The sequence below is a fragment of the Pterocles gutturalis genome, unplaced genomic scaffold (assembly GCF_000699245.1).
Source record: "Pterocles gutturalis isolate BGI_N339 unplaced genomic scaffold, ASM69924v1 scaffold4425, whole genome shotgun sequence".
NCBI classification, from domain to species: Eukaryota; Metazoa; Chordata; class Aves; order Pterocliformes; family Pteroclidae; genus Pterocles; species Pterocles gutturalis.
Genome location: NW_010138005.1, coordinates 47563 through 68380, shown reverse-complemented (window position 1 = coordinate 68380; position 20818 = coordinate 47563). Strand labels below are relative to the sequence as shown.

Sequence of the window (20818 nt, the reverse complement as noted above, 5' to 3'; positions counted from 1 at the left end):
CTTTCTGAAAAAAAAAAAAGTTTTAATGATACAATTGAGAGGAAGACTATTATCATAATGTCGGAATTTGAAATAATCTGGCAATCAAGAGATTCTCCAAAACAGTTTCCATATAATTATTTCCACAAGAGGTATATTTTGGTCATTATTACAAATTCACTTTTCTTCCCAAACTGACTGCAGCTTTGTGCAGCAACTGGTCAGAGCAGCAGGTGCTCCCATCCTCACACACGCACAGGAAGAAATAGTCAGCACTTCACTGGTTTAAATCTATTGCTAGCTGGAAACACCTGTTCCAAGCAAAGCATAATAATCATGTACTGCTCATTTAAGGATCTGGAAATATATTGTCCTTGTTCACAGGATGGTTTACAGCCCTTGGAAGCCTCGCTAAACGTTGCATAGCCAGTGCCAGTGAAAGACAAAAAAACCCCGAAATTAAAATCAGCTCAGTGTTCACTGGGGCAGGATCCTGACATTGGGGGAGTCTGTCACATTGCCTCCCCCAGCCCTCAACAGTTAATGGTTTGGGTTGCTAATGGTTAGAGCACCTTAAGGTGCAGACCTGGGATGTGTGGTGGAAATGCCTTCTGGGTTTACATCAGGATGCCCCATTAAAGCTCAGTACCTCATTTACATGGTTTTCTGAAGTCAGACCTCTCAATTCTTTCTTGTAAGTATCTCTTCCCTTAACTTTTAAGCCATAGACGAGAAACCCGTGTCTAGCACAGATACCGAAAAACAGGCATAGCCAAAGAGGGATGTAAAATTTGGCTGTCGTGTATTATGTGTTGTTACTGTCAACACTATTGAAACTTAGCACTAACATTTGACAGTATTAACACTGATTAGTATGTGCAATACAAACAGGAAAGCTAGGATTAGTAAGGCTGCATTATTTGTCGAGGATCATCACTACTTAGTAGCTGTACCTAACATGACAGTCTAAATAAAATGAAAATGTGAAATTTAACCTGATAAAAATTGTGTTACTCCCCCTACTATCTTCCCACAGTATTTTCTGTCCTTTACAGCCAGAAACCCCATAAACAGAACACAGACCACCTTCCCTGCAAATGGAATCCTGGGCTGATTTGCCGTGTTATTGAACTTCCTTTTAATGTTTGGATAATGGCAATAAGCTCGGCTAGGTGACCTATCAGTTCGTTTTATGTTATTTTTATTAAACAGTATTTCCTTCAAGTTTCCTTACATAGTCCTTTGCTAAAACTATACCTTGTTTACTTCTGCTGGGACCAGAGATCTCACATATTTTGCAAAGCTTAATTTTGGAATGATTGGGCTACATCAAATGTCACTTCTGTTTTTGGTTGTGGAAAACGATCCCAGTTTCCTCCCTTTCCATAAAAACTTCTTCATTCTATTTATTGCTTTTGTTACACAACATCCTGCTGTCACTAGCAAAGGCACTTTTCCTACCTGATGAAACTTAAGACCGATGAGTATATTCCTAATAGACTCTTGCCAGTTGTCACTGCAAAATAATACATTTTAACAAAATTGATCTTGAAGGTGTATACTGCTAACATTCTGAGCAAGTGTATTTATATATATGTATATGTATTTCAATGGAATTGCATTAAATTTCCTGACTCAGGCACCTCAACGTTACAATATACCTGATTTAGTTGTAGCTGCTACTAGCTCTTGCCCCACACGTTCAGGTCTTCAGTTCTTTGTTTCAAGCTTATGTTCAGAGAGGAAAGAGCAATAAAAGATTTTTCATGTGATAACACAAGTCCAGTTGCTACTGTTTTATCACCAAGTGTCATCTTAACTCGTAGTACAACGGCTGGCAATGCCGCCCAGGCCTCCTGCAACTCAGTCCACACAGTCCCCCTCGGCTCAGACTTTTTTGCAGGGCTGTTTCCACTTCCAGATTAATTCTGAGTGCCCTCTGCTGCCACCCTCCTTCTGCAGCAAAAAGGGCGGACGAGAGGATGCGATACAGCGAGGGACAAAGTGGCCTTTTTCTCTGGTGGTTGGGAGAGGAGGTGCCAGCGAGCGTTGGCTGTTGGTCAAGCTGTGCAGTCAAAAAATGTCTTCTGTGCCTCAGCAGCCCTCCAGCCCTTGGGACACGGTGTGATTTGGGGGAGGTGGGTGCTGGGTGAGAGGTGGCAGCAGATGCTACGGGTAAAGGAGGGTGAGAGCGAAGCTGCCTTCTGCTGCTCCCGGAGCATCCCTGCGGGGACGGGATGTGGTGAAGGGCTCCTGAGCAGGCGGGTGTTTCACCTGCAAATAAGGAGGTTTGCCTAAGGGGAAGGTGAGGAGAACTCCCCACAGGAGCTAGTAGAAAAAAATGATTGCTACTTCTGGTGTAACACTGCAATTTTCCTCCCATCAGGCTTCCCATGGGTTGAAGATGTAATCATCTGATTCTTCAGTTGTCCTCTCCCCCAGCTTTGGTCGAGGGAGCCATGTCAAGAGGAAGCTAGATGGCGGGTGTTGGGAGAAGACATCGGTCAGTGTGGGAGCTGGGGACATGTTCCACCCTCCCGTGGAACAGTATAAATCCCCCAGGTCCCCATCAGCTTCAGGGTTTTTAGTTTCCCGTAGAATTAATTGCTTTAAAAAAAAAACACCCAGAGAATGCTTAATCCCTCATAAGCATCTCTCAGTATTGCCATATGATAGAACAGTTTGTTTCCTCTATATCCCACCCACTGGAATATCTTTGGCTACGGGGCGTGTGTTTGTTTGCCTTGTGTGTCCCTTAGGGTCCCTGGCTGTAGCTTCCCAAGGTTTCTGACAGCTGCTTATATCACTAGTGATGCTGGAACTGGTTCGGACAACGTACATGTTAGTAAATAAGGAATTTTATTACCTTTTCTGGTTGTCTGATTTATTACACAAGTAGCACTGGTTTTTGTTGTTGTGTAATGCAAGCTTTTGCAGGCAGAGTAAAATGAACTTTCCTGGGACTATTTTTAGAGGTGATCATGGAGATTTGGATTAGAATAGATTAAGTAAGGACTTCTGCAGAGATGATACATATCCAAAGCTATACCTTTACTTAAAGACATGTGGCCTGACTGATACAAGAGGCATTTATGAAATAAGTTGAACATATCCCACAAAATGGAGGGGGAAAAGGGTGGGTTATCACCTGCGTGTCCGTGGGCTGGCCTGTTTTCAGCTAGCGGCGTGCAATTCACACTAGGAAATGAATCTGTGAGCGCTCATAATGCTGTGAAGTGAATGCAGCAGTTTTGTGGTGTCCGTATTCAGGCGTGAGAAGGGGCAGTGATGTTTAAGCTTCCTTTTGGATACAAGGTTGTGCTTCAGGCTACGGTGTTTCTCTGCAGATGAGGCAGAGCGTTCTGCACGCTGCTGCTCCATCCCTGATCAATACTCTTTTGCACTTGTCTGATCACTTTCCCCAGCAAAATTAGCATCTCCCCCTCGCCTCCCTCCAGGCATGTGGGGTTTTGTCTAAGCAACAGTCAGACAAAATTCATTTAAATTCCCAGCTCTTTTTTTTTTTTTTTTGTTGCTTTCCCAGTATAAATTTCTAAGTGAGTAATCTGTTGCAGCCCTTTCTCTAAAAGGTCAGCCTAAATAATTTTGTGCAGATAATATTAAAGCTTATGTGCTTGATGGATTTCTGTAGCACATAAACACCACTTCTCATGGGACTGATGACTTGAATAATTACCTCATCTCAGTCGCCATTGAGCTAATCAGCTAAACCAATTATAATATAAGCTCAAGCCATTTATGAAAGTTTCTCAGGTTGCTTTATGCAGACTAGAAGGTTTTGTGCATTATACACAAATTAGTATATAGCTAATAGTGATGCTCAGAGCTAAATTTTGCTCTTTTACAACAATGTAAATTTAGAATCTCTGTTAACCCAAACTCCATGAAGTTGCAGAGGTTAGTGGAGATCAGAATTTCCCTCAAATAATTTTGTGAGATTTATTTTAAAATACTTGACCTATTTTTTTTCTTTGTATAATAATGAATTATGTTATAGTGAGTGATAGTTCTATGTAGTTCTAATAGGGAGTTATGTATACCACTAAATTTTAAATATACGAATTAATATTATTGTAGTAAATCAACAAGCAGAAGTTGAAATACAGCTTTTTAGTTCTTTATATTTTATTACTCTTCCATTTCTATTACTCCTAATATTGGTTGCATAATATACTTTTAACTTAGACATAATTTCCATAGGTGCCCCTGCATAAGATTATGTCTTACAATGAATCATTATCTCATTTAATTCAGTTACATGCTGTTTTAATCATTGCTGTTAAACCAACCTTGCAGAATTGTCATTAATACTTTCAGATGCATGTAGAGCAAACTGGACAGTTTATCATGATGCTTATAAAAAGCAGTGGGTAGTGTCAGTTTAGTCCTTTGCCAGACCCATTTTTTTCTGGGATAATAGGCAAAAAGCTATAAAAAGCTGTTTTCATTCTCAGCACCTTGGTGGAAAATAAGTTGCCTGAAGAGATTTTTCTAAAAGCTAAAATAATTGCATGCTGTATGTGATTTGCTCTGCTGTTCAGCTTGAGTTCATTATTGATCCTTTAGGTTTTTTTGTGATCTTTATTATCTGTAATGATCTAGTGTACAAATAGCTATACGTCTGTAATTTTGTCCTAACATCTGATATATCAAATTGTCTCCTGAGATATCCGTGAGCTCAATTAATCAGACACATTGTTATGTCATTAGCCAACACAGCTGAGCAAATCAGAGTTTATTTTTATGCTGGCAGCACTATCCCAGTCTCACATGAAATCAAAGGCACATGAAGAAATAGAGTTTAAAAAGAATCAAAAGTTTCCCGAAACTATTTTATTATATTTAAAACATGAAAATGTCAAGTTTATGCTTTTGTAGGGGATTTTAAAACAACACGTTTAGTCTGATTACAGAAGAGCACTATGAAACCCTTGTACTTCGTAAACACTGCTTGAAGAAGATGTTGCAACATCTGGTTTAACTTCAGGTAGTCCCATGCCTGAAATGTCCATTTAAGCACTCCAGGATCAAATTAAGACAATTAGTTATACTTTATTTAGAATATATGGAAAACAAGTAATTTATCCCAGACTGACTCTTTTGTTATATATTCTAAATAAAGTATTGTTAATTTTGCTCTGTCACTTCAAAACAAAGGGGCATCTTTCAAAACTGTGCTAGTTACATAAAAATAAGATACATTACATACTACAGAAGAACTGTGGGGCAGCTGTGTGAAATGCTAAATATTCCACAGAGGGAAGAGGGAGCCCTTAACACCTGGTGGTGTTACAGCGTCTACTTGGAAAAAAACCTGTTACTGAGCTGAATTTCACCCCCCCCCGCCTCGATGTGGGAAAGTCTACAGTAGATGTTAATGTAGTTGATGTGATGGATGACACACGCTTTCTTGTTCGTCAAGCAGAGTCTGTATGTGATATTTGAAAAATGAAATGGGATCTGTTGTGAACCTCAGAGAAGCCAGCAGCCCTGGTCTCCTGTAATGAAGAAATCCCTTTTCCTATAGTCCAAAGGCATCAGAACCGTTTCATGTTTAATGTCTCTCCTGCATAGAAGATCAAAGTGGATTTTTTTGCCTGTTCTGTTTCACTGATCTGGGAGAATGATGGGCAGCAGCCCTGGCTGCTGAATGGGAGAGAGCTGGTCTTAGCTAATACAACTGTCCTTGGAAAGCAGGGATGCGGTGCTTGCAAGTTGTGATATATGTACAGTTATGCCATCTAATAATTGGTTATTATTATATATTAATGGGAATAGTGTGAGTTGTTACTGTGTTTTAAAATAAGTGGTGGTTGGGGACATGAAAAGGAAGAGAGTGAAAAGGATGCGGTTGAAGGAGAAGGGTTTAAGTCTTAGGCAGAGGACATATATTTAAGAACTTTCTATCTTCCTTCTCCTAAAGCTTTCACATATTGTGAATATGTCTGAGAACTAATCTTACTGATAAAACTAGTAGTAAGAGGCAACTTTTAATATACATATATATTTATTTTTTTTTTTACATACACTGACCACTTCACAATAACACTATGACCCTTCATACGAGGAATAGAATAATGGATGCCTCGGTAGAACACCAGTGAGATAAAATGTCATATCTTTTCTGAGGATAACCAGATTATTCAGATTCAGAATCTTTTTAGCTAAAATTAATTTATACTGCTTTATATTAATCTTTTTTAAAAAATGTTAAGAGTACAGCTGTATTTTGCTGTAGACTGCTGTGATGCAGGCTACTGCCTTACCAATTGCTTCAAAAAACAGTTTTCTGAAAGCCATTTTCTATCCGTTATATTTATTAACTGAGATTGTTGAAAGAGTTCGTAATATGTTATGGCTGTGGATAATAGTATTTATTGGTATATGAAGTTAAAGATCCCAGACTAATAACCCATGTTGCAGTTGATTGATTGTGCGTCCTGGCTGATCTGCTTGTACTAACTTCCAGCAAGCAGAACACAGACAAAGCCAGAAATAGACGCACATGGATGAAATTATAATCTATGGATGCAAAGATAAAAAAAAGGGGCGTGGGGGGAGGGAAAGCAACCTGAAACCACAAATTATCATGGTATCATTGAACCAGGATTTGGGAAATAACCATTGAATCCAGGGTTTATTGGAATTTTCATTCTAAAGCTGTAGCTTCCTGCACTTCGTGTCAGTATCTGACGCATTTGGAAGAGTTATGGGAAGGAAAGCAGCCCCTCAGCAAGCAGTCTTTCTCACCCGCCTCCCTATGAAAGATGTAACTGGTGAGGGTAACCAGAGAGCACTTGCATGAGCTTTACAGCCCTGGACGGTGCTGGGAACCATATGGCGGTGAAATTACTTGTTTTTACGTCCTCGTGCACTTTGCTCGTTTTGCTTCTTAATCAGGGAGTGCTGAGCACGCTCCATCAAACACCAGCTTCTCACACTCTTATCTGAACCACTTCAGATTCGTACAACCATCATCTGAAAATGATTTTCCATGCTGCTGCGTCATGAAGCTCAGAAAGCTCCCACTCTCTGTTGCCGTTTCTTATCCTTAAGCAAGCAGTCTTTGATAGCGTCTTTGGAAAATAAAATTCAGAAAATGTTGATACCCAAGTAATCCTCCTGGTTTGTAAACTCAGAATGGTGAATGAGGTTGATTGATTTTGAGATCATTTGTGTTTCATATCTGCTGAAATCGGAACGCTAGTGTGTGTTAGATGCGTTAGATCCCATCTGATGGAGGTACCCACTAAAAGCAGGACAAAAGTCCCTAAATACTTTAATGCTAAAACCTCTCGCAAAGAAAGAGCTCATGTTTGTTGTTTGTCATTGTTTGTTTTACTCTTTTACAGTTTGTTTTTCTTTTAAAGAGAGCAAAAAATGAACTTTTTTTTTTAATTAAGCATCTGGTAAATATTTTCAGAACACAAAAATATCCTGTGAAAATATCTTTCAGATACTGAGTGAAACAGTTTTTTCCATTAGAGATGATAATGACTTTAAATTATTCTTATGGCTTTTTGAAAATACCACTCTCTTCAAAGATGCCATTTTTTTTTTCAGTGAACAATAGGATCCTCCTTCTTATTGTCAAGAATTTTAGGTGTCAAGAATTTTAGGTCTCCAAATGATTGTATACTTAGTTTTCTGCTATCATTAGTAACTGACATTTTACTGAATGACTGGGTGACGTTTTACATCTGCAGAGTTTTTGGAGTTGTAAAGACCTATATGCTGAACATCAGGTGAACAATGAAATTATTAGAGAACTAAAATAATTCTCAAGTCCTTACCAAGTGGACATTGAACATTTTTTTTTTTTTAAAGCTAAGAATTATTACATTGTAGTAAAACTTGGATTAATCAGAGCAATCTCAACAGGAGAGTGCATACGTTTTAGTGAATATTATTTCAGATCATATATATGTATGACTTTAAGCAGAATGCTCTGTACAACTTCAGTAGAATGATTTGAAGTATTACAGGTTCTTCACAAGGAAATGGAGATGCTCTTTGTAAAGCAGTGGTGGGTATTGCTTCATCCTGAGGACAAGAGTGAATTGAGAAAAAAAGAAAGAATAATAATTTTATCAAAAGATGTAATTGATAAATACCCCACATAGCCTGTGAGCATCCTAAAGAGTTGGCATTGCCTCTGTATCTTAATGAAGCTGTTTGCCACCTAAGCCAGAAGGATTGTCCAGAATAACAACCGAACAGGACACTGAAATATTAACTAATTAGTTATAATGACAGTAAATCAGAAGCTGCAGCTGTGGTCTTTTGGCAGATGTCTCTGTCTCAGTAGTGTCCATGGGGAAAATAAATAAGGAGAGTGTTCAGGCAAGAGCCGCTTAGAAAAATGATGGAGGAGTCGGGGTGGGCCGTTCAGTTTTCATAACCGCGTTCTCCTTCTTACTTGTGGGTATGTACTTGCAGCATGTCTGTGCAACTGCATTTTAGGCAGGGAGGGTTACCAGAGAGGCTGAGATTTGTCTCTCTGCCCTTATCTTTTCAATAGTCAGATACTGATGCTGAGCTCAAGGAAACTGAGAAAAACATTGGCAATGAAGAGGGACCGCAGGGAGCACCGATTTGTCTGCACCTGCCCTCCTCTGCGCCCGTCAGCCCTGTGCAGATGAGCGCCAGGCTGCCTGAGTAATCCTGAAGATTGGAGATAATGGTTTTAATCCTAGTGGTCAAGCGAGCAGCCAGGATTAAGTACTGTAGTTCCATTTAATTAACAACAAGTGTATTTTGATGTATTTTAGGGAAGCTGTCAGTTTGCCGCTGTGGAGTGAAGCGCTAGCTGGGTACCAAGCAGAGTTATAAGGTTTGCCTTCTGGCTTGGCTTCCTCCCGGAAGTTTTACAGCTTGCAGCTGTCATAAAGCACATTACACAGGAACTCTAAAAGCAATTTTATTTTATTTTATTTACAATTATAAAAAAAGGTCTGGTTCTAATGAGAAACCTGAAGCATTTAAAGATAGCAACAGGCAGTATGAACACGAGTCCTGCCTACCACTTCCCCTTCAGAGAACAAGTAGTTGTTTTTCTGAGAATTAATATTCAGATCAGGTCCAGTTCATCTTACCTGCTGGCTTAATTTTATTATATAATAAAATCTGATTTATTCTCATTTGGATATAGAGTATATAGCCATACAAGCATAAGCCATTTATAAACAGTTGCTTTCCAAGTAGCATAATATAATACCTATTCTCTTAGGTATTTGTGAGGAATATCAAATGTTACTCGCCAAAGGGCAGAGATAAAAAGTGGTGCTTTGGATCTGAACATTGTGCCTGGAACTAATGCTGATACCTTTTCAGTTCTTCAGTCTGAAAAAAAATAAATAAGAAAGCAGACTAATGTGCTTCCTCAGTGAACTTTTCTGAGCCTGGTAAACCTAACTCTGTCTTTATATTTTGCTTACAGAATGGTCTTATTGTTGCCTGTTACCAAGGTTATGTGGATATTGTAATAGCCTTAGCCCAGTGCCCTCACCTTGATGTGAATTGGCAGGACAACGAAGGGAACACGGCTCTAATTACAGCTGCACAGGCAGGTAAGGCTCTTTGTTTCACCCCTTATATACAGGGTCCTTCTTAGGAGGTGTGTTGTGGCTATTACTTTGTCGGAGTCGGAGTTATGCACTTCACTTGTAAGAGAGAAGCAACAATATACTTCATTGATATAAACCCGTGAATTAACAAAGATCAATGGTAAGTGTGACAGTGGTTTACCAAGCTTTGATGGCAGTGTACACCTGATTACTGCATTTAGGACAGGGTCAGACAAAACTGCCAGTGAGCCCCTCCCATTCAGTCACGGGGTTCAGAGAGGACCCCCTTGCTTTCTAAAATCCTTCTCAGAGAGGAGTCCAGGTGCAGCCGGATCCAGTCCTAGTCCCAGACTTGGCAAACGGCTTATGTCTAAAGGATGACATATGCGCAATCAGTCCTTTGTATCACTTTGCTAAGATTACAACATCTCAGCGCTTACTTCCGATTCACTTACTGAGTATCTGATGTGACAAGGATTCTCCCAGCCTCGAGGAGTAACATTGAGAGGTGTCCCTACTCGAGGGGAGATCCTGGCATGCACCCTGCTGCTGTGCAGGAAAGCTCAGCAGGCCCTGGGCTGTTCCCTATTTATGGAATAAGATGATTGACTTATAGTCTTATTTGCACACTAGCCATGTTTCAGTAGGCACGTGCTCAGCTCACCCTCAGCTGCTGAGCAAGAGGCACAAGATAACCCTTGGCTATTGCGCTGTTATCTGTCTCGTGAGAGTCCAATTTAAGCCAGACCAAGCCATCATCACCACTGGTGGTTACTACTTAAGCAGGGATTGGGGGAGCTCACCGACACATACTTTTAGGATTTCATCAGAGCCCTAAAAGAAATTAGTCTGCATAAAATAATCCTGGTCAAGCCCACTCCCAAATAAGTTTGTCATGATTGTCTTTGAATTAATTAATCTACAGTAATATTTATCCAACAGATTAAGACGGAATAAGCTACACATTTCTAGTAGATGCCATTAACTATTTTAACTTTAAAAATAAATAAAATCTTGCCCCAGGTGTCCAATGCTATGCTACTTTTTTCCTTTAAGCTTATTTTCCTACATTTGCTCTGGCAAGCAACCAGCCAGCATTGTGGTCATACAATGTGCTGTATTAGTCAATAGTAATTGCTGGCTATAGGAAAAGGTATCATCATTAAGAAATATCTTAGCTGCTTAGACATTTTTCAACCACTCCATAGTTAAAAGCAAAAAATCCTCTATTTGTATAGTCTCAGCAGGATTCAGTGTTTGCCAATGCTGACTCTATAAGAGATCTTATTGACATCAACCATGTTAATCCTGATGCAGACTGGGGTGAGAGCAGAGTTTTTCCCCTGGTTTTCTTTTATCCCACCCAGCATGGTAGTGTTGTGTGAACAAGTGTAATAGATCACATAAATGTAAAAGATGCTCCCAAAAGAATTACTAGTTTCAAGTATATGGTTAAAAAGCAATTAGTAGATTATTTCTGTTAACTGTAACACTGTCCTTTAACCTTTAAGGGAAGCTGTAGCTTTCTTTTACCAGTGTTAACAAAATGATGAAGCAGGTGAATGAGGAAAAATTTGACCAAGGTGGCCACCACTTTGTAATCTAAAAGCTGTTCCAAGGGCTTCCTGGCTCTGCATCCATGGTTTGCTTTGCGTCCCTCAAGTGTGCTCCTCAAAGGCAATCACTTTATAAGGCAATGCATACCTGGTCTTTATCGTGTCTTCTCGTTGACAAAGAATGTGGGATGTTCGTGGGACTTCATGGGACATAGTATTACAGCAGCAATTGAGTGAACTGAGCTATTACAGACATCTGTGCTGATCTCTGAATATGGTTCGCAAGGTGAAGAATTGTACCCCTAGCATGTCAGTTCTGCTAGAAGATAGATCTGGTTTACAAACAGCAAGAGCCTGATACAAATTCAGTATGACCAAACTGGCTGAGGCCAGGCTGATTTATTTTACAGCTGCATATGGCTTTCATAGCAGACTTTAAATCACAGAAGACTCACCTGGTTTACAATTTATATACACACTTTTAGTTGTCCCAGATGCAGCAGAACTGAAACAAACTTTATAGCCTTAAATCAGAAGCACATGAAAGAGTTTGAACAAAAACTTGACAGCTCTGAGTTTTGCTTTGAATTTGCTGTGTGTTTGAACTCAAAATTTGAAGCAAACCTCAGAGGACAGAAGCTCCTGCAGATTAAAACTGAAGTGGTTTTCAGGAATCCCTGAGATGCAAAACTTCTGAGAATCACAAATCTCTTCATTTTCTTTGTTATTTCATTGCTGTTTTTTTTTTTCTTTTTTTTTTTTTTTTTTTCCCTTGTCTCATTTGAGGCCATCTGTAGTCCCCTGAAGAGTTTTGGCTGAGCAAGGTCTTTCAGGATTGACTCAGGATCATCCCAGATTTGCAAAATGTCTCTTACTGCAACTGTACTTCTTGTGCAGAGAAGAACATCTTCAGTAATGTAATAAATGCTGAAAAATCTTCCATCTTACTATTTGGCCTTGTTTCAGTTCCTGTCTCTGGTTTCTGTGGTCAAAAAGCAGTATTTCAGCTGTTCCAAAACCTTCATGAAGATGCACACTGTACAAGGGTCCTGCAAAACAATTTGTGGACAAAGATTCTCCCAGTAGTAACTGATACCCTGTTAGGATTTGATCTTGTGCCATGAAGTCAGTGAAGCTGGATCCTCTGTACTGAGTAAACAGCACTGGGCACTTGATCCTGCCCTAAACCCTTTGTTCAGCTTGTCGCGGTTTGCTGTATCTTTCTGTTTCATTTGCATTAGACTGCACAAGGTACAGGGAGCTTTTTATTTGGTTCTCTCTGACTCTGGCTTTGCTAAACTGATCTGTGCTATCTCTACATAGGCTTAGGCTTCAGGACAGTTCCCAGTTATGCAGCAAAGTAGCAGAGTCCAGCAAATTCTAGGAGATGAAGAGTAACATCTAGAAAACACCTTAAATTAGCCACTTAAGGTTTTCTTAATGTGCTTTCCAAAGTGAATACAGGACTGTGTTGGTACAAAGCAACTGCTGATGAAATCTGCACCAGATGTGACACTATAGACTTTAAAAATTGTCCCGTATGAATTATAATCATCTTCAGTAACATTTCTAGATGATTTTGAATGACATGCATCACAGAATATTCAGCTGGACTGCAGAATGAGATGAGAGAATATTTTTACAGCTCCTAGTAATTAAATTGTGATTGTTGCAGCTGCCTGACAGACTGCATTATTTCATAAAGCGTTGAAGCATCATAAAATGAATGACAAGGAACGGGAAAACTGTTTTGAATGAGTCATAATGGTGCTAGATACTCGTCTTGTTCTGATAGTCCAATTATAAAGACTTGATGTTATAATTGGTCTTCCAGCCATTTAGCCAGAGATGTCTTCAACTGCTCAGCACGCCCTTGCTGACACCCGTTATCCTGGCATACAAGGCACACGAATGGCAACAACAGTTGCTTTTAGAAACAGAACTTAGTCAGTCATTTATTTTACTACAAAAACTGAACATCAGCCCCATTTTCCTGTTGCTGGAGAGTAGACAAGTAATGTTACACTGTCAGATGGACAAATAAAAATGCGGGATTCTATGCAAAATATTTATTTGTCTCGTATCAGGCCTGGCACACTGTTAGTATTATTGGCTGGACCTACTACACATGTAGTCACTGTTTGTTGAAGCACCACGATTGTACGGTTCAAATTTACCAGGGGAGGGAAAAGGCTGAACCTTTGCAGCAGCTCCCCTGGGTGACTGGTCTTCCTTCCACAAGCTGCAGGAATTCCCTTCACAGTGATACTTACCAAGTCAAGAAACTGAGGCCCCTTGCAATCTCAGAGTGACCGTCTCTGGTCTTCAGTTCTCTCTTACCTTAAACTGACTTTTCAGAGAGGAGGAAACCCCACAAAGAGGAACTTGAGAGAAAGTGGGAACCCAAGTTTCCAGGCTCCTATCCCAACACTCTGCTCACAAGTCAGTGCTACCTAATGCTACTGCTGATGACTGCAATGAGCAGGAAAGGATATTAGGAAAAGAGATCTTATTAATTATGTGTATTTTTCCAGTTATCAAACCTGAAGAAGTAATTTTTTTATAAACCTTGAGGCAGTGTCTTAGTTCTGTGACATATTTTCTGCTTTTTCTTTTCTTTAAAGGGCACATTACCATCACGAACTATTTGCTGAACTATTTTCCCGGGCTCGATATTGAGAAGAGGAACGTGTTTGGATTCACAGCACTGATGAAATCTGCGATGCAGGGCCGAACTGAATGCGTGAAAGCCTTGATGATGGCAGGTAGGCAAAGGGCTTTGTTGCTGCTTCGTCATCACCTGACTGTAAATACTAGACAGTCACAGGCAAACATGAAAAAGAAAATTGGCTCTTGGGCAGTTTACTCTGAGAGGTGTGGTGCAGCTTTTCCTGGAAAGGGGTGCAGCTTTTAAATAACTTGTAGGCAAGGTGGTGAAGCCAGGTGCTGCAGGTGGAGTGCTCAGTTTGCCTACGGAAACTCATCTGGGAGCTCTCCAAGAGCTCTCGGGGTGAGATTCACTGTGTCTAGGAGAGGTTGGGGAATGTGGTCACTAAGATTTGTAGACAAGGAGCTAATGAAGTTTATGACAGGGCTGGGAAAGACAAGCAGGTCTGTTTCTGACAGCTGCTGTGGGTGTGAGGGTGCAGGGGTGGGTGATGGTGGTGGGACCTCTCCCTCCAACTGGGGCAGGGAGTGGAGAGCTTTAGGGGCTCTGGCTCCTGTCAAGAGAGTTCGGTGTAGGGTTCATATCCCACAAGGAACATTAGTGGGAAACTTGTCGATGTAGGAAACAATCTTTCTTTCTAACCCCTCTACAGATCTGAGTCAGGTTTATGGGCAAAAGGGCTCCAGCAGGTCTGTATCTGCTGCAAGGAGGGAGTCGTAGCAGAGGGAGTGAGCAGGTCCATCTCTCCCCACCTGCTTCTCTTCACATCTGAGAACAAGAAATATGTTTCTTGCTGTTGGCCCTTGACTGTGTTTCAAGTTCCAGCCATATGCATTGCAAGGTGAAAGGGTCCTGGGGAGGAAACTCAGTAGGAGGAGAAGCACTGGGGCAACAGCCTCTGCAGGAGCAGTCCCAGCATACAGCACCTTTTAGCCACAATGTTGTAATTTTTTATTATGTTAAGTATTTGACATATAAATTATTAACTAATAATTAATTATCATATATTGGTATGTATTATTGTATTACAGTTGCAGATATTAGACACAAATAAAATATTATGGAAAAGGTAATAGATTGCATATGAATATTGCTGCTGTCTAGACTGAGAATCCTACAGGTCCATGACATTGAGAAACATCTTGAATAAGTAGTTCATTTCAGCCATTTTGCTGTCATAGAAGTCTAACCTCTCATAATCTGAGTGTTTTAAGTCATAGGCATTTATCAAGCTTAGTGATATTACATTCATCCATTTTCATTATATCCAGTTTCCAGATGTTGATATGACACACAAAACGTTTGCATGATGTAGTAACTGCCTTATTATTTTCTGCAAGGTTCTGTAGCCTCTTATACCAGAATCAAGGTTTTGGAATCAGATAATTCACTTTGGAGTTAATTTTTTACCAAACAAAATGAAAACATGACTGTCAGAGCTGGAGTACTGCTAGACAGAGATGCACTTTCTGGACTAATATGTACTTCGTGCAGATGCTAGTTCAGAATTTTCAAGTGCCCATTACAAATTATCACTTAGAATGAAATTTCAGTCCCAAGGTCTTAGGACTTATCAAATTGACCTTACAGTGTCATGGCTTTCTGTTATTATCACCGGAGTTTTGATGAAAGCTTCTTCTTTCTCTTTTGGTCACTAGAAGGTATTTCACAACCCTTCCATCCATTCCTTGTTGCTATACTTCTTGTACAAGAAGTATCGATATCAAAGTTCAGTATGTGGTTGCTGCCTTTGGCATCTGAATAGCCACCTTATTGTTTTCATGTCTCATAACAAAACAGAAAATCGAGAAGAACAAACCTTTTGGCAGACAGAAAATGGCCTTGTTAGACTCCATATCAAGTTTACGTACAGAAACTTGTATCAGCCTGTTTGTGCAACAGAAAGAGTGAGTATACTAAAGACTATCCATTGGCCAAGGAGGTATAGAGTTAATATACTCTGAGTTGCTAAGCTACAGCTTATATACATGTTTAGGTGAGTATTTTGCAGGTCCTCACATTTTCAGCTCAAAATAGGGGCCACAAAGGCAGTACAGTAAATTGCCTGCGCCCATTTTATATCTGATTATTTTTTTAGCACTTTACAGTCTGATGAAATGTAGGGAGGGAAGGAGATGTATCACTCAGAATGGATTTAGAAGTAGTTTGGAGCTTAAGGGATACTGAGTGGCTGCTGATAATAAAGTTCTAGTTTGCTGAAGATGGTGAGAAAAATTGTTATTAAAAGATTCTGTGAAAAAAATCAATTTCACAAACCAGCAAAATTCTATGTTAAACCACAAGAATGCATGGAAATATAGGAGGAAACCACCCACATTCAGCTACTTGCATAGTTTCTGACTTTTGTACAGCTACAAAGCAGGTACGAGAATGGGCTTTAGGTACTGTGCGTAAGACAGGTTAGTAACAGATGTCTGAGCTCTTTCACAGCCTGTCAGGATGTCAGTTTCACATCCCAGGGGACATTAAACCTTCTTAAGCATGTAAGATATTGATATCCCAAAGGGGCAGATGTATTCAAGCTAGTTGTGCTGAAAATTATCTTCAGCGCAACTGTCGTAGGAAAATCAAGGCAAGTGGCAAATGCAGTTTTCCTAAAAGAGAACCTGTAGGCTACACTTACACAGAGATGACCATTAGTTCAATAAGACTGCTATCACATTTAAGAAGGGACATGATTATTCATGTGTCTTCCAGATGAGGAATTCTCCTGAATGACAAGTTTGTTCAGAGACGTCTCCCGATTTGTACAGAAAATCAATACCGCTATAGTAAATCATGCTGTAGAAGAGATTTTGTGATACAAGGTACAAAGGCAGCATCGATTTCCATTGAAAGATTGGGATTTCAATATTCTGTAGTATTGTTTCCTGAGATGAAGTTTCCGAAACACCTGGGGACGCATCCATCAGGGAGCAGCAGGAGTGGACATCTCCTCCCTGGGAGGTGAGCCAAGGGTGACAGCCAGGCACACAGAGGAACTAGCCTCATCAGCAAAGGCGCTCCTTGAAGAAATGGAGCAGAGCTGGTGACAATATCCAGGATCAGCCAGCACTGCAGTGATTGCTAGGCAAGTCCCTGCTGACAAGGCAGGTCCACAGAGACAAGGTAGGTCTGAGGTCAAAACAAGAATTTAAGTCTGTGTGTCAGGGTCCGTATCAGCAAGGCACGTGGCCAGGCTCAGGCAAGGAGCAGAGTGGAGGTGTCCCTGGAGGGGTTCAAGGCCAGGCTGGATGAGGCTTTGAGCAACCTGGGCTACTGGGAGGTGTCCCTGCCCATGGCAGGGGGTTGGAACCAGATGATCTTTAAGGTCCCTTCCAACCCAAACCATTCTATGATTCTATGATTTTTGTGTACAGAATTGTTTCTTTCCATATTCGTCACTCTTTTCCTATGACCCTGAGTGAATGGATTTTAAAATGGCAGGTAGCATTCAATGCAGTTGAAATTCACTGTCATTCTTTGCATTGCTTTGAGAGAATTTAATATATACAACCTTAATTTCTTTTTTTTTTTTTTTAATAGCTCAGAAGTTCAGAAAGTTGGGAACCCTGATCTCTCCTTATTGCATGTTCATTTTGACACAAGTATTACAGTGTGTCGTACGTGATGTTTTCTTACAGGGATCTGCCTGATTCAACTCTGATCAACAAAAGTGTGGGCAGTTTCATTAGTTAACATTAACTGTTTTCTTTTCTTTGAGGGGCAAATGTTCACGCGACTGACCCAAGCCGTGGACTGACTTCATGGGAATGGGCTTGTTTCACCGGAAGATCAGAATCTGCCTTCATCATGCAAAAGCTGATGGACAGGCCATGCCCAGAACAGTTTTGTGATCGATATAATCCAGAATGGCCAAAGATGAAGGAACTTCTTGCCAAGGCTGCAGAGCCAAAAAGCTGTTTGCAGAGGATTTCTGAGTGCATGAGGGCAGCTGTCTCATTCCGGTCTTTCTACGGCCCAGAAGAAGACGGGGTCCTCGATCACATGGTGAAGGTGACAACAAGCTTGAGCAGTCCTTTCATTGCTCTGTCGTGCCGGACGGTGTGCCCGGGCAGTCCGCCTTCTGTGGGGAAACGCCGACTGGCTGTGCAAGAAATCCTTAGGAAGCAGAGAGCCGAGGAGATCCGATCTCAGGACAAAGACCACTTCAGCAGCTATGAGAAGCTATTTCAGAACTCCAAAGTCACGCTGATCCCCAAGAAGAAGGACCGGCGAGCCAGCCTGCAGCCCGTCAGCCTTGCAGTGTCTCAAGTGAACACCGTCGCTGCTAGGAAAGCAAGCCTCTTGCCGCTCCACCTGCTTAGACGGAGCAGCGTCAGGCCAGGATTTGTCATCCCCAAAGTCCGTATCAGCAAGGCTCCTGCACCCACCTTCCAGCCAGAAAAGGCGAGAAGGAGGAGCAGTGCAAAGGATGACCCCTATTTGCAGATTCCCAAATGGAGGTACAAGGAGCTAAAAGAGGAGCGGAAGAAGGCAGAGGAACAGGAAAAGAAAAAAGCAGCAGAGGCTCAGAAGCAGAGGCAGGTGTCTCCTGCCAGGTGCAGGACCTGATTAAGGCAGTTGCTTAGAAGGTTTTAGAGCCATTGGTCTTGTTATCTGTGCAAGATAACAGACGGCATGCCTTCACGCGTGCCCACTGCTCATGGAGCTGGAGTACTGAATAAGGGCCTTTAAGGTACAGAAACAGGGCAAGGGCTATGCCACAGTGTGTATGGTGGTGGAGCGTGAAGGTATTTTAAGGTGAAAGACTTGCTAAGGTTACCTGCCTGCGGTTGACAGGAAGTTTTAAGTGGTGCAGTCCTTTTGCAGCTTCATTTTTTTCCAGTTCCAGATGAATGACTGAGAAACAGATTGACAAACATGTTTGTGAAAGGATTGTATTTTGTGTTTGTTCATTTTGTCATGGACAAAGTTAAGGAGTTGTTCTTTCGACACTAGACATTCCTCCCTCTCTTTGCTTACGTAGACATATTGCAAGGTTTTGTAGTAATAATGAAAAGTTTAAAATATACCACAGTGTTGGTGGGCAGTGAAAATCCAAGTCTACAATTGTTTTGAATATACTGAGCACTTTAATTCCAGTAATCAAAGGTTAAGACAGGATAGGTATTAAGCTGTACAGCTTTATACAGTCTGTATGGATGCAGTTCTTAATGCTATTGTTTGTTCTGTTGAATATAAAAAGGCCTGCACATGAAATATGTCTGTAGTTGAGGTCTTTACACCCTCTGCAGCTAGAAATCAGGGGCAGGGACTGATTTCTTTGGAGCAACGGAGAGGCTGAGCTGGTTTTTGAATGCCACTGTCACCTAAGATTTGCCTCCCACATTAAGTTTCCCTGTGTCCACTGTCTGTTGTCTCCTCTTTAGTCTCAGGGAATTTTTTGTCGTTGTGTTTAACTGTGAAATAAGGGAGGTGGTGAGCCACAGGTGGGCTGGTTTTTAGGTTTATATTTAAGTTCCTGTTAAAAAAACTAGCGGGTTTATTGTAAGCCTTTCCACATTATAGCCAGGACAGGAAAATTATGCAGCTTCCAGAAGTTCAAGCAATTTTCACAGGTATCAAGTCCAGCCACACGCTATGAACATCCAGTCAGAGATGCAGCATCAGGCAGCTTGGCCACTGAGGCTTGGAAACAGTCCCCAGATATCATTGTGAGCTTTGGTAGTATGCCTCCGGGTGCCTGGAGAGGGCAGTACCTCACCCCTCTGTCTCAACACTGGGAGAAAATTTCCGTAGCACGAGTGCATCTCAAAGTGGCAACTCCCACAGGTTGCTGTGGGTTCTTGTGGTTTGCGTTAAGGCGTCATTTGGTTTCACCAGCAGACAATCTGAGTGGCATGCCAAACCCAGGCAAATTCCAACAAGGAAGGGCTGTAAACCTGCTACTTGCTGAAGACCACGTTCATAAAAGTGTAGGTCGAATGCAAACAGTGAGTCCTGCAGCACATGCTCAGGATACGTTTTTGCGCAGGCTTTGCTCCCCTTTGAAATGAAACGTGCTGTGGTGCGTCCTCATGATGGTGTTGCTGATGCTGTCACCAGCTTCTCCCTTCAATTAAAGAGAGGAAAAACTTGTCCATCCTTTACTCCCACAGCACAAAGGCTGGCCATGGTCGCACTGAACTTGCAATGAAACTGTGCATGTCGTGGAAGAAATAAGCTAGGCAGCCAGACTGCTGGAAGAAATCGGCTAGCCAGCATCTGCGGGGTCAGGGCTTGACAGAGGTTATGGCAGGCATGAAATAAGGATTTTTCCACACAGCCTGTTCTTTGTACCTCTTGCTGGAGTAGCAGACTGCATTATGAGGTAGCCTCCCATGTCAGAGTTGGAGGAATATGCACCCTGTTAATAAATCTCCCCAGCCCTGTGAATATAAAGAGGATTTTAGTCTGCAAGTGCATCAGTGCTGTGCACTTCATAGGCACCAGTTTTGCAATGGATTTGGTGTGACCAGAATGTAAACTGAATTCATTTCTTTGGAGAGTAGGAAGACAATCTTTTAACTGTCAGTGGCAAAGATAGCAGGATAGGTTTTGAATTGGTAAACTGGATTGAATGGTTTAACTATTAATTTTTGTTTACTTCTAGCCAGGTGTACTGAAGATTTAGCATTCAGATTCAGTAACTGAAAAGGAACCTGTGCTGCAGGTGAACACTTGAATTTGCACTCTCAGTAGCAGGAGACATACAGTCGACAGGTGCTCTCAGGGATTAACGTACAGTATGTTAGAATTAGGGGCTGAAAATGAAGCCTGTTTTCTAACCCTTTGTACCTTACTGTGTATATGTGTATAAATATATACTATTTCCATTAAAAGAGGCACAAGCTGTTAAACTTATTTGGTGACCTTATTCTTTAGAGTGGTTTGGGGATGATGCTTTTGACTTTTTGGTAGATAAAAAAGCCCACCCTCTTTAAGCAATGGACTAATCAGCACCATCTGAAAGCAGTTTGGTTTCCCTGGAAGGAGCTATTGTGGGTTAAATTTCACCCCTTGTG

General features: G+C 41.1%; 1 protein-coding gene across 1 annotated transcript; it reads left to right on the top strand.

Moving 5' to 3' along the window:
* Positions 1 to 9439: 9439 nt before the first annotated feature.
* Positions 9440 to 18365, top strand: ANKRD33B (ankyrin repeat domain 33B; the record flags this gene model as incomplete). The annotated part of the gene is made up of 3 exons (XM_010082798.1): positions 9440 to 9569; positions 13747 to 13887; positions 17515 to 18365. Coding segments are annotated over 3 exons (1122 nt in total), but the record flags the coding sequence as incomplete, so codon positions are not given.
* Positions 18366 to 20818: the final 2453 nt, after the last annotated feature.